Source organism: Ranitomeya imitator, chromosome 8 (assembly GCF_032444005.1).
Source record: "Ranitomeya imitator isolate aRanImi1 chromosome 8, aRanImi1.pri, whole genome shotgun sequence".
NCBI lineage: Eukaryota > Metazoa > Chordata > Amphibia > Anura > Dendrobatidae > Ranitomeya > Ranitomeya imitator.
In genome coordinates this window covers 176,745,665-176,759,211 of record NC_091289.1, presented here as the reverse complement: position 1 = coordinate 176,759,211, position 13,547 = coordinate 176,745,665, and the positions used below count along the sequence as shown (strand labels likewise).

At 40.2% G+C, this 13,547-nt stretch overlaps 1 protein-coding gene across 1 annotated transcript in view; it reads right to left on the bottom strand.

Moving 5' to 3' along the window:
- TRABD2B (TraB domain containing 2B) overlaps positions 1-13,547 on the bottom strand; it is a 298,954-nt gene that overhangs the window by 122,380 nt on the left and 163,027 nt on the right. Inside the window, exon 4 of the mRNA XM_069737959.1 lies at positions 11,830-12,004. Within this exon, the coding sequence (XP_069594060.1) occupies positions 11,830-12,004 (175 nt within the window). The remainder of the gene's footprint in view (positions 1-11,829; positions 12,005-13,547) is intronic.

Here is a 13,547-nt window from a genome sequence, read left to right as displayed (position 1 = left end):
GCCTGTATTTTGGGTCCGGGTTTTAGGAACGGCCAGAAGAGCTGGGTGGGATTAGCCATTGCCATGTCTCCACTTCCATGCTTTGAATGGAGTATTTAAAGAAGATCAGCAGCCTCAGTCTGTGTCTGTGAGTTAAGAGGCAGAAAGACCTCTGTCTGCTGTCTGGATGTTGCTCTGGCCAAGTGAGCCCCTTCTATGATATGAACTATTTTGTGTTTTTCTTTTCTGGTCAACATGCTGAAGAAAAAGCTGTTGGTTTTGCTTTATGATGAAAGACTTTTAATAAATCTTCCTGTGTGAACAAGACACTACGTGCCTATGCGTTTACCTAACTCGCTGCTACAGTGGTCATAAAAAAATAGCTGTCACTCCTTTGGCTGACAGATATTCTTATTGACTGCCATGTTGCAAAGGACAAAACTCGCTATGGTGCCAAAGAGTTGAGCAGTGTATAACTTTAACCCAGCCGGGAATTGCCTTTTCTCAAGAACCAGAGGCTCATAGAATGAAAATCACAACGTGAAAGAGATTATCCCTGAAAACTGAAAACACCTCTATATACAGTAAAATATACAGGATCCACCATTCACAATAGGTGATGTCACAGCTCACCTCCTCCTCCTCCTGTACAATGACTGATAACACCTATAGATACAGTAGATAACACAGGATCCACCATTCACAATAGGTGATGTCACAGCTCACCTCCTCCTCCTGTACAATGACTGATAACACCTCTATATACAGTTGATAACACAGGATCCACCATTCACAATAGGTGATGTCACAGCTCACCTCCTCCTCCTCCTGTACAATGACTGATAACACCTCTATATACAGTAGATAACACAGGATCCACCATTCACAATAGGTGATGTCACAGCTCACCTCCTCCTCCTGTACAATGACTGATAACACCTCTATATACAGTAGATAACACAGGATCCACCATTAACAATAGGTGATGTCACAGCTCACCTCCTCCTCCTGTACAATGGCTGATAACACCTCTATATACAGTACATAACACAGAATCCAACATTTCCACTAGCTGATATCACAGCTCACCTACTAATCTCTTTACAGATAAACCCAGATTTGAGCATTCTTAGATAAAGCTTCTATATAATCAGATAGGGACTGAGTCAGTCTATTGCTGTTAATGTCCAAGTGGCTTCTGAAAAGAACAGGAGGTAGGAGTCTTGTAAAAGGCTTAGCGGCCATTGTAAAATTACAAGTTTTTTTTTTTTAGATCTAAATAATGGAAAAAAACAATTATCAAAAATATTGAAAATGACATTTAATCCATAATCATTATTTAAACAACAGATCATTTTCTGAAGACACATTACCTTTCAGAAAACTAAATATCACCAAATAAAAAAGGGAACGGTCTGTCTTACTAGGGGTTAAATAACTTAGTATGACTTCTGACTAATCTACATAAAAATAATTTTGTGATCTGAGAGAGGAAAATCTTGCAAGACAACGTTTCTACAAATTTATTACCGGAATAGATCAAATGCAAAAAAGTTTTATAAGGCTTAGCCGTGTTTCTTTTGGATTATTCTGTGCTTGATATTTTTCCCAGTTTTCTTTTTTATAGCTTTTTTTTCTTTTTTTATTTTACTGTCTATAATGTCTTCAAAATGTCCTGAATTTGGCAATTAAAATACCTTTATTAAAATTAAATTCTCTTGGACAGACTTTACAAGAGGCCCAGTAGCCTCTCAGAAAAATAAAGATTTTTAATTCGCTATGTTTCATTCTCACAATATTAACCCTTTCAGGACCCAAAGTCCTTAACATATTCTGTAATGCAACATTTTAAAGGTGAATATATTTAAAGAGAACCTGTCATCGGGTCAAAAGTGATTCATTTTTGCTCTTACTGTATTCCTGAGTGTTCCGCTGTTTATATTTATAAAATCCTCCATACGGGTCCAGCGATGTGGGCCTTTTTATTTAGTGCAGATTTTTATGGTCTTCATCGAGGGGGCGTAACCCAGTTATGCAGAGTAGCCTATAGACACGCCCAAGAGGTTCCTGTAAACCACGCCCCCTTAGTAAAAACCAAAGATGTGCGCTAAGGCAAAAGGCCCATATCTCTAAAATCATATGGTGGATACGAAAAAGAAAACAAAAAAAAGGGAATACTCAGGGGAGCAATACCAAGGGGAAAAACTGGTCACTTTTGATCTGGTTCCCTTTAAATCAAATATGTCTGAGTTTTGTAGTTTCACGGTTCACACCCAGACTGCAATTTCCGGAGGTCTCCTGGCCAAAACCTAACAGTCTCGTAGTCATATACAGGTATGAGACTGTTCAGTTCTGTTCTGGAGATCTGTGGCCACCAGGAATCTCCATCTGGTCACACACAGTGAAAACTTGGATGCGTGAAACCGGCCTTAGAAAAACACCTTTATAGACAATATTCCAGAAAACTGATGACCCAGAATTTTAAGACTCATCCAATGAAGTGATTAGGTCCATCTCACCACTTTGTATATCCTCGTGGTACCTTATATATTTTTTGGTGAAAGGACTTGAAATTGATTTACTAATTGATTGACATTTTATTTAACTCTTTAACCAAAAAAAAAATCTATTCCATCTATGTTCATATTGTTGCTTTGTATTGTTGTGTCAATTTCTACAGAACCACCAAATATGGCAGCCGGGGCATATTGCTATGAGGGAGCCCAATGGGTCCTATGCAGCTGAGCCTGCTCTATACAGTGCAGGTGCCGGCTGTGTTGTACAGCTGGCACCTTAGTTTAACTGCTGCAATTGGATCTTAAAGGGAACCTGACATGTAAAAAAAAAAAAACTTTTAACCTGCAGATATGCGGGTATTCTGCAGGTTAATAGAGTTCTAAAGCCATGTGGCCACTGATATGTCTAAACAGTGGAAAACCCTCAAATATAACTCCAACCCTAACACAGCCCTAAACCCAACCCTAACTCCAACACATCCCTAACTCCACACCTAACCACAACTCTAACAACTTCCCTAACCCCAACAGAGCCCTAACCCCAACACAATCCTAACCCCTACACAACCCTAAACCCAACCCTTACCCCTAACCCCAACACAACCGTAACCCCAACACAACCCTAACCCTTACACAACCCTAACCACAGCTCTAACCCCAACCCTAACCCACTTCTGTCCCCAAACTTAACCCACACCTAACCCCAACCCTAACTGCAAATAATGGAAAAAAAATGTTTTTTTCATTTTATTTTCATGTAAGCAAGGGTGTGACAATACGAGGTTTGATTTCCTATTTTTTTTATTTTGGTTACTGTGATATGGTCTATCACAGTGATCAAAATGAATCAATAGGAAAAATCTATTGTAGCTGAGTACCGGTCGGCAGATCTCAGCGGGCGCACTGTGCATGCGCCCACCATTTTGTTCCAGGAAGATGATGTGGAGGGCCAGGGTACAAAGCTGATTTCTCTCTCCTCTGGTATGCCGGAACATTTTAGAGGAGAGACTCTCAAGATTTTCCGATGCTGGGGGCGCTATACACTTATTTCCCAGTACTGTTAAAAAGTGGCGCTGAGGAATAAGGCCCCTTAACTGCCGCTGTTACAAAGGCGTATCGGCTGTCGTTAATGGGTTAAAGTGGGCAGAGTCCACAGGTTGTCACGCTCAAGAGAGTCAAACAAGCAAAATAATCATGAAGAGATTAAAAAAAAGAAGAAAAATGAAAAAAAAAAAAAAGCATAAGCCCTGGATTTGGAGGAGGTTTGTAAGTTCAGCAAGGCTAAATAATTAATCCTGTACATCTGGACAGGATAAATCGGCTCTGAGGCCCTGAAAGTGCAGCTTATGGAGAACAGAGAGTCCGGGCCAGGTGTCATTGTCATTAGGCTGCATTGCACGGGTTGATATTTTTTTACAGTCATTGCATTTGCCCACCAGCAGAAGGCGCTGTTCAGCTAGTGTTATAAAAGGATCCCAGCACATACTAATAGCTGCCTGCAGGACAAGGAACCCTAGAAGGTGACACTGGGGTTTGTGGCCGCTTGCACTAAATCCATCCCTAGTTCTGCTACATGTTCCTGATAGAGGCGAGTCCTGGAAGAGTAAATGACTCCATTCATTATGTCTCTAAGGACAATGGCAAATAAGTGCCGCACATTCCTAACACGTATCTGGATGAAGCTTGTTCCATAAGCAGCAGGTTATTGTAACAATTGCCATATGCAAAAATGACTTTTGTGCTTATTCCTCTCTGAACATGTTTTTGGAGAGAAAAATACCCATTTCTATAGAACATACAGCAACAAATGTATTTCTCTGAGTGTAAAGGATGTAAAAAAAAAATCTATCTACCGTATCTATCTATCTATCTATCTATCTATCTATCTATCATTTATCGTCTATCTACCGTATCCATCTATCTATCTATCTATCTATCATTTATCGTCTATCTATCTACAGTATCTATCTATCTATCATCTATCTATCTATCTATCTATCTACAGTATCTATCTATCTATCATCTATCAATCTATCTATCTATCTATCTATCATCTATCAATCTATCTATCTATCTATCTATCATCTATCAATCTATCTATCTATCTATCTATCTATCATCTATCAATCTATCTATCTATCTATCTATCTATCTATCTATCTATCTACAGTATCTATCTATCTATCTATCATCTATCAATCTATCTATCTATCTATCTATCTATCTATCTATCTATCTATCTATCTATCTATCTATCTATCTGTTATCTATCTATCTATCTATCTGTTATCTATCTCTCTGTCTATCCATTATATATCTATCCATCTATCATCTATCTGTTATCTATCTATCTATCTATCTATTATCTATCATCTATCATTTATCTATCTATCTATCTATCTATCTATCTATCTATCTATCATTTATCGTCTATCTATCTACAGTATCTATCTATCTATCTATCTATCATCTATCTATATCTGTCTATCTATCATCTATCTATTATCTATCATCTATCATTTATCTATCTATCTGTTATCTATGTATCTATCTATCTATCTATCTATCATCTATCTATCTATCTATTATCTATCATCTATCTATCATCTATCATTTTTTCTATCTATCTATCTATCTATCTATCTATCTATCTATCTATCTATCATCTATCTATCATCTATCATTTTTTCTATCTATCTATCTATCCATTATCTATCTATTATCTATCTATTATCTATCTATTATCTATCTATCTGTTATCTATCTATGTATTATCTATCTATCTATCCATTATCTATCTATTATCACTGTAGTGAGGTCAGGTTTGTGTGGCAGGTAGCTGCCAGCTGCCACTCCAGGGTGGCGTCTGGCAGTAGCAGCTGACCCCAAGGGTCAAACTCATTAATACAGACAGAGAATCCCAAACAGGGCAGAACAGCCTCTAGGATCAGGTTTGGACTATGCAGTTTCTGGATAGCAGACAGGACAACTACTTAGGACAGGTACAGACACATAGGTCTTCAGAAAACTGCTCAGGTACCGCCTATGTGGCCATGGGGTACCGATACAGCAGACATGGCTACAGGATAACGTAACCTACACAAGACTACAGGGACAGAAGAGCAGGGTATCACCATAATGGGAACACAGGATACAGGAATAGCTTTAAAAGACCAGAGACAGGGACCTGGCAACATACAAGTGCACACACCAACACACCTAACACTATGCTATAGAGGTTGCTCAGGCACCTCCCTATTGGGGAGGATGTCTTATATACAAGATGCCTCCCAGCTATTGGCTTGTGGATGCTCACATTAACTAAATGCCTAGGGCATTAACCACATGCGCATTTAGCTGGGGCATTTACCAAGCACTGCCCCTTTAAGAGCAGATGTAGTGGGCGCATGCATGCACTAAGAATGACGCCAGGAGACAGAGCAGTGTGCACTGAGGAGGAGGAAGAGACATGCAGGGACGCTGCTGCGACTGGATCGGTGAGTACATCGGCGTCACCGAATGGAGGGAGGAGGGGAACCATGCCAGGGCTAAACTGGATCAGTAGTTGAAGAGGGGAATGATAAATGCAGGGACAAGAGACCTCCTGTTTCTACATAGAGCCGAGAAAAGAGAAGAATTAGCTAGGTAGAAAGGCAAAATGAGCAATTGTAAGTACACAGTGCTGTATAATATGATGACTGCAATATATTAAGAGGATAAAAACTTTACGGGGGGGAGGATGAGGAGAAAGAGGAGGAGGAGGAAGAGGAGGAGGAGGAGGAGGAGGAGGAAGAGGAGGAGGAGGGCTTCTTTATTGAACTACCTCCAATTCTGGAAGTCAGCCTGAGACTTTAATGAATCATTCATACTTTGCTATTCACAGCTAACGTCATTAATAGGTATTAAAGCGAAATAAGAAAATACATATGTTTAATACGCAGCTGCTTAATTAAAGCTGGCGATGTGAACTTCTGCCAAATTCACATTCACGTCCTACAAAGCTGTGCTGTATTACAGTCCTTTTCACATATGTGATGCTAAGCCTCGACTGGCAACCTGACAATGAAGGCTTATCCTTCCCTGCATATTGCACTGTATGCGGCTACAGCCATTTCACAGGTAAACTCTCTACATCTCATACCCAGTGCTGGCATATAATGGGGCAAAAGGGGCCATACCACCCAGTTACCTTCATTCCTTTCCAGAAACTGTTGGCAAAAAGGTAAAGGACTTTGAAACTGTAAAGGGGTTAAGAAGTGACATTTGGCAAAACTGATACAAACTGGTATGAAAACACCATTTGTCACTAAATTTTTGCACAAAAATTTTTCAACTTTTCAACGCATATTTTGTACTGGCGTACCATCTGTGAAACGGTCACTATATGTACAGTTTTAAGGGCTTTCTCTACCTATCTCTACGGCTAAGCTGTGAATTGTGACGTACTCTCGCAAATTGTTCGAATTCTCCAGGCTCAACAAATTCCTAAAAATTCGACATGAATTCACTTTGCTTCATATCGTTACTCCCTCTCGAATTACTAAGGATTGGAGCTTTCTGAGGATAAGCAGCTGCCGGGTAAATCTGGTGATACCTACTGCATATAAAACCATCATCCTCAGATCCTTCTAAATTCAATGATTGTGGATCTTTCAATCTATTCACTCTCAGTCTGCCATAAACAAAGTATGAAAAACCCGAAGAGAAAAAGGGAAAGGACAAAGATTGAACTGATTCTGTACTTTCTTGAAGACATGGTGACTCTGTGACTATGTGATAATAAAAATGGCTGCTGGCCACAGAGGAATCTATGTAGTACACATAATTGGATTGTCCACTTTATCTTTAATTTAACAGATGTGCCGGTGCTATGATTTTTTGGCACTTACTAATATATAAACATTACATGTTCCCCTTCTTTTTCATTGCGCAGCTCTCCCGTTCTCAGCATGGCCGCTAATGGAGGAGCATGTGACCAGACCCGCCCATCAGGCTCCTCCAATAGGAAACACTCCTGTTTTCCAATTGGATGAGGCTGGTGGGCGGGGTCTGGTCACATGTTCCTCCATCAGTGGCTATGCTGAGAACAGTATCACTGTGCAGCTTATAGAGGAGGAGAACCTCAACTACTTATATATTAGAAAGTGCCACAAAATCATATTCCAAACACATTTGTTAAAAAAAAAATAACATAAGGTGAACAATCCCTTTAAATCAGAATTTGCAATTCATCTACAATGAGCAGTGCAAGGTCAACGGTAAAGGCTCGGAAGTCCCCGACTGGCCCCTCTGTGAGATAACGGCTGCTTCCCCTTAGAATGAAAGCTCTTGTGAAAGTCTGGACGGCTCTCCAGGAATCACACATGTCTATGGCGCTGCTCCTATAATCCTAACAAGGAAACGTTCTGTGTGTGAACGTCTTCTGAATTAATTCTATAATTAATATTAATGGCTCTGCCTGTATGGTTTCCTTCAAGCCTAACAGGGAACAGAAAAATCTTTGTCTGCAAGACGGAGATGAAAGGGGAAACGTTTTGTCAAGTCCTGTAATCCAGTAAATGTATAACATGAACCACACCATGCACCCCTATTTGCATATGGCACCTCCAGCTGAGATAGTGGCCCTGTGAATGATGGCTGTTACCATCTCAAAGAGATGGGGGTATAATCTTCCTTTACAGTCAGCTCTGGACGTCTGATTAGCATTCACAAGTGGACTCCTACATTACTGCCTTTGAAGTGGGTAACCCTGAGTTTAATCCTACTTTCAGCAGCTCATTGTTTTTTTGGCAGGCCATCTTCTTTCCTTGGGGCTCGATAACAAAAAAAATAGTTTCCATGGCAGGAAGCAAAATTTGGCTGCTTTATGAATAATCTTTTCCCCCTCCCCTCCCCGTCATTCTAGTAAATATGGTAGACAAAGGAAGAACAGTTTTGCTTGATATTGAGTTGGTTTTTCGATCACTGGGTCATGTTCTGCCTCCTCTGACAGCCATAACATTTCCTTTCCTTTTGTCCCTAACGTTCTTAGGCAAGAACATTGTTCTTAAAGGTCTACTGACCCCGAAAAAATAAAAAGTGCGGTAAAATGTCCTGTTCAAAGGACTGGGAAGCCTTGAAAGTATGATTCCTGATATAGCTTTCTACTGAAATAAAAAAGCAATGAGCTACTACTACTTTGTTTGATTACTCTGGTCCTAGACTTAAGATCAACGTTGATGCAGCCCACCAGTTCTGGCAGCATGTGAATGATGACCTCTCGAAAAGTCAGGAAACAGAAGAATCCAGTAGAAGATAACTCACTGTCAGAAGGGTTTGGCAGTAATTTGTTTCCCTCTCCCCATTAAACTTCTCATGCATGATGGATTCATACACGAGAAATAGTTATCGGAGACTATCTGGTGTATGGTCAACTCCACCATATCTGTAGGACACTTGATCATCATGGTTGTTAAAGTTGTGGTAGACCAGGCTATAAACGTAATTCTATGATTCTTTGATGGAAGTTATCTTAGGAGTATGGCCACCATTATAAGAGTACATATAGTTCCATAAAATTTTTTGATATGTCAGAAGTTTTAGTCAATGATTAGAGATGAGCAGATCATTTAAAAATCAAATTCACCAATTTTGCATAATTTTTCCTAAAAATTTGATGAGAGAGGTTAACACGCATCTTGAACTATGAATTTAGGAAATTTGACTCAAACTTGAGTTTACTCATCTTTATCAGTGATGATCTGGGTGCTGACCCCCACGGATCACTAATATGAAGGGGCTCAAGCAATGATGGCTGACGTTGTCTATGACTGCATTTGTTTAACTTTCCTCATAGAGCTGAGTAAAGCTGGAGTCACACATAATGATATCGTTAACGATATCGTTGCAATGTCACACCTTTTGTGACATAGCAACGATCCCGCTAACGATCTCGTTATTTGTGACAGCGACCAACGATCAGGCCCTTGCTGGGAGATCGTTGGTCGTTGGGGAATGATCAGGACCTTTTTTTGGTTGCTGATCACCCGCTGTCATTGCTGGATCGGCGTGTGTGACGCCGATCCAGCGATGTGTTCACTTGTAACCAGGGTAAATATCGGGTTACTAAGTGCAGGGCTGCGCTTAGTAACCCGATATTTACCCTGGTTACCATTGTAAAAGTAAAAAAAAAAAACTACATACTCACATTCTGATGTCTGTCACGTCCCCCCGCCGTCAGCTTCCCTGCACTGACTGTGTCAGAGCCGGCCATAAAGCAGAGCACAGCGGTGACGTCACCGCTGTTACTGCCGGCGCTGACACAGTCAGTGCAGGGAAGCTGATGGCGGGGGACGTGACAGACATCAGAATGTGAGTATGTAGTGTTTTTTTTTTACTTTTCCAATGGTAACCAGGGTAAATATCGGGTTACTAAGCGCGGCCCTGCACTTAGTAACCAGATGTTTACCCTGGTTACCCGGGTGCTGCAGGGGACTTCGGCATCGTTGAAGACAGTTTCAACGATGCTGAAGTCTTTCCCCTGATCGTTGGTCGCTGGAGAGAGCTGTCTGTGTGACAGCTCCCCAGCGGCCACACAACGACTTACCAACGATCATGGCCAGGTCATATCACTGGTCGTGATCATTGGTAAGTCATTTAGTGTGACTAAAGCTTAAGTAGTGTGTGCATCTGTACACCAGACATGCAGATAATCAAAGAAAGTAGAGAAACTAATGAAAGGCAAAGGGGAAAACCACTGAGTGCTTCTGCCCCTTCGATTAGTGATATAAGTGAGGTCTCAACAATCAAACCATCACTGATCAGATCTACGAAAATGTAGTGGAGTCTGTGGCTCATGCATGCTATGTTGAAAGTTGTAGGTTTGAGCCCTTGGGAGACTCACAAAAAAAGAGAAAATTATATTTATGATTTCACTATAAAAAATGTACTAAAAATATTTTTAAAAAACTACTGAAAAGTCACAATATGTCAAAAGTCTTATTAAACAATAGTTGACCTTTGGAGGTGACTACACAATTTATATTCTCAACCAGAAGAGCTACTCCTCCCAAGTCCTTCTTGTTCCTCTTTTCATTCCCACTCCTATGTTACAGTAGCTTTGATTGAGTTTTCTCAAACTTTCCATGGAAAGTCAAGTATGTGGTGTATAGATCTATTGACTGCTTGCTTGACTGTCTCAAGAAGGCAAAAAACCTATTAAATCCGAAGGGGCACAAGAATCACAGCTTGTGCCCTTTCACATTAGTGAGGGTTGTTGGGGTCTTAGCATCATCAGCACTGATCGAAACTTCGGACATATTACTATGACATGTCAAAGGCTTGATAAAACTATAAGTATCCTTTAGGCCAACCATAAATATGAGACAGCTGTTGGATGAACAGCTGTCATCAGTGGACATTTAACCAAGAAGCTGTAGGAGAGAACAGCGCAAAATAGGGTCTTATCCGAGAAGTATAGTAAACTTTACACTCAGATTAAACTCACCTGTTCAATCTGAAAAGACAGCATAAAATATAAAGAGTCAGCTGCGGCAGATCCACCAGTCATTAAGTAACCATCAGATAGCAAGGGTAAAAAGGATTAGTGGACAATTTCCGTGCAGCCAAAAGGATTGATAGGTATATCCTAGTGAAGTTTAAATAAGGTGGTGGTTTATTCTACGCATTTTGAAGTATAGAGTTAAGCCTTCTTCAGGAAAGACCACATGTAACATGGATACACATGGTCTTTCCTGAAGAAGAAGCAACTCTATACTTCAAAACACGTAGAATAAACCACCACCTTATTTAAACTTCACTGCAATATTAGTGGACATTTGTACGCTCCCCTTTCGTAGATCCAAAGAGCAATGGTACATTTTAGGAATACCAAAAATGTTCTGCCTATTCCTCTGGCTACATTCCATTAATGCAATTTGTAAAAACCATACACTGGTAAGACCTAATAAGACTGAAATAACTGTAGTTGAATGTGCAGACAGGAACTTCTCCTTGATGATTGTTTTTACAAAAACCAAGGAGAACCATCATGAAGATTTCAACTTACGACTCCCAGTAGAAGCAGTGAATCCTGTGAACGGTGATCCTGTGTTTGGTCGTTTCGTCAGAGTTTCCGTCACTTTTGATGTAGCGCTATTCTCACCCTCAATATGACAAAACCTCAATGGAAGCTCGAAAGACCCTTTTGTAAGTCAATGTGGTCTACTGAGTGTCATTTAGACCAGTTGTGTGATGAATCCGGCACATGTGGCAGTTATTAATTGATAGCACCCGTGTGAACAAAAAAATACTTTTTACATAACTTTCTATAATATGATGCAAAGTGTTACAATACCTGCGCCAAAGGCAAAAAAGAAACTCTTGTCCCGGTTTTCTCTCAGAAGACCCATAACTCTTCTGGCCATCCTTTCGTTTCTTTTATATATAAGCTCCTGTCTGAAGTAAATGTCGATTTCCTGAGCTGTGACCTGTTCATGTGGCGGCAGAGTGGTGTTGATAAAATTTGGGACCTGCAAGGTACAAAAAAAAGACAAAGGACAATTTCATTACTCTCCAAAATGCTGGAAAATCAATAGATGGTGCAAGTAGTGCCTTTCGGGGGAAACTTTCATGGGTTTATAGGGTTACACCCAATTTCTTTCGTAATTAAATCCTAGACTATACTGTACGGGGAATTTGGACCTCTGCGTTTGGAAACATAGAGCTTGTCAAAAACATATATTAAGAAGGTAAAGGGGTTGTCTGGTGAAAACAAGTTATTCTCAATCCCCAGGATAGTTGATGACTTATCGATTGCGGGAGGTCTTACCGGTTGGCAGAACTTTTATCCCCATAAGGAATGTATGGAGCACAGGCAAAGCATGCTGCAGGTAAAGCGAGCGATGGGGCACCATTGAGACTGATTCGAGTGGTGGTCAGGCATCTGACCCGTTACTCCATTCTTGTTAGTTATCTCTAGATAGTCTAGTTATCTAGTTCGAGATAAAAGTGCCCCATTGACGTTAAATAATCCCTATTAATAATCTTTATTAATAAATAATCTTTATTTTTATATAGCGCTAACATATTCCGCAGCGCTTTACAGTTTTGCACACATTATCATCACTGTCCCCGATGGGGCTCAAAATCTAGAATCCATATCAGTATGTCTTTGGAATCCCTATTCTTCCGAACGGTCAGATTCCCCACTAATCGATATGTTCACACCTTTCCAATTGACAAAAAGAGAAAACCCCTTTAAACAGACTGGCCAAAAAAAATTGTTTTTAAAAGAAAATTTTTACCTTTTATTTAATTCCTGCATTCCACCCCATAAAATCTTTACATAGGCCTTGCCGTTTGGGACAACAGTCGATATGTACAAAAAAACTTTTTGCCCTTTTTATATTTTTATTAAAAAAAATACATATATCCATCCTTATTTTTCCTCTTGGTTCGATATATCCTGTGTAAGATGACCATCTTTAAAAATTTAAAAAAAAAACTGGTTTTGCCATAGGTGTTGTGAGTTCTGTTTTTGGGCTCCCTCTGGTGGTTACTGATGGTACTGGGTGACTTGTGTTCTCTGCGGTCTCTGGTGTCCACCTGTTCCATCAGGTTATGGGTGTTTCCTATTTAACCTGGCTTTTTTGTCATTTCCTCGCTGGCTATCAATGTAATCAGCGTGTCTTTTTACCTCTGCTCCCTGCGTCTGTTATCTTCAGGACAAGCTAAGTTTTGATTTTCCTGTTTCACGTTTTGCTTTATTTTTGTCTTAGTCCAGCTTGCAGATATGTGATTCCTTGCTGCTCGTTGCTCTAGTGGGCTGAAATTACTCCTCATGTTCCATGAGTTGGCACATGAGTTCAAGTAATTTCAGGATGGTTTTTTGAAGGGTTTTTCGCTGACCGCGCAGTTCACTTTTGTATCCTCTGCTATCTAGCTTTAGCGGGCCTCATTTTTGCTGATTCTATTTTCATAACTACGTATGTGCTTTCCTCTCATTTCACCGTTATTACATGTGGGGGGCTGCTATTTCTGTGGGGTGTTTCTCTGGAGGCAAGTGAGGTCTGT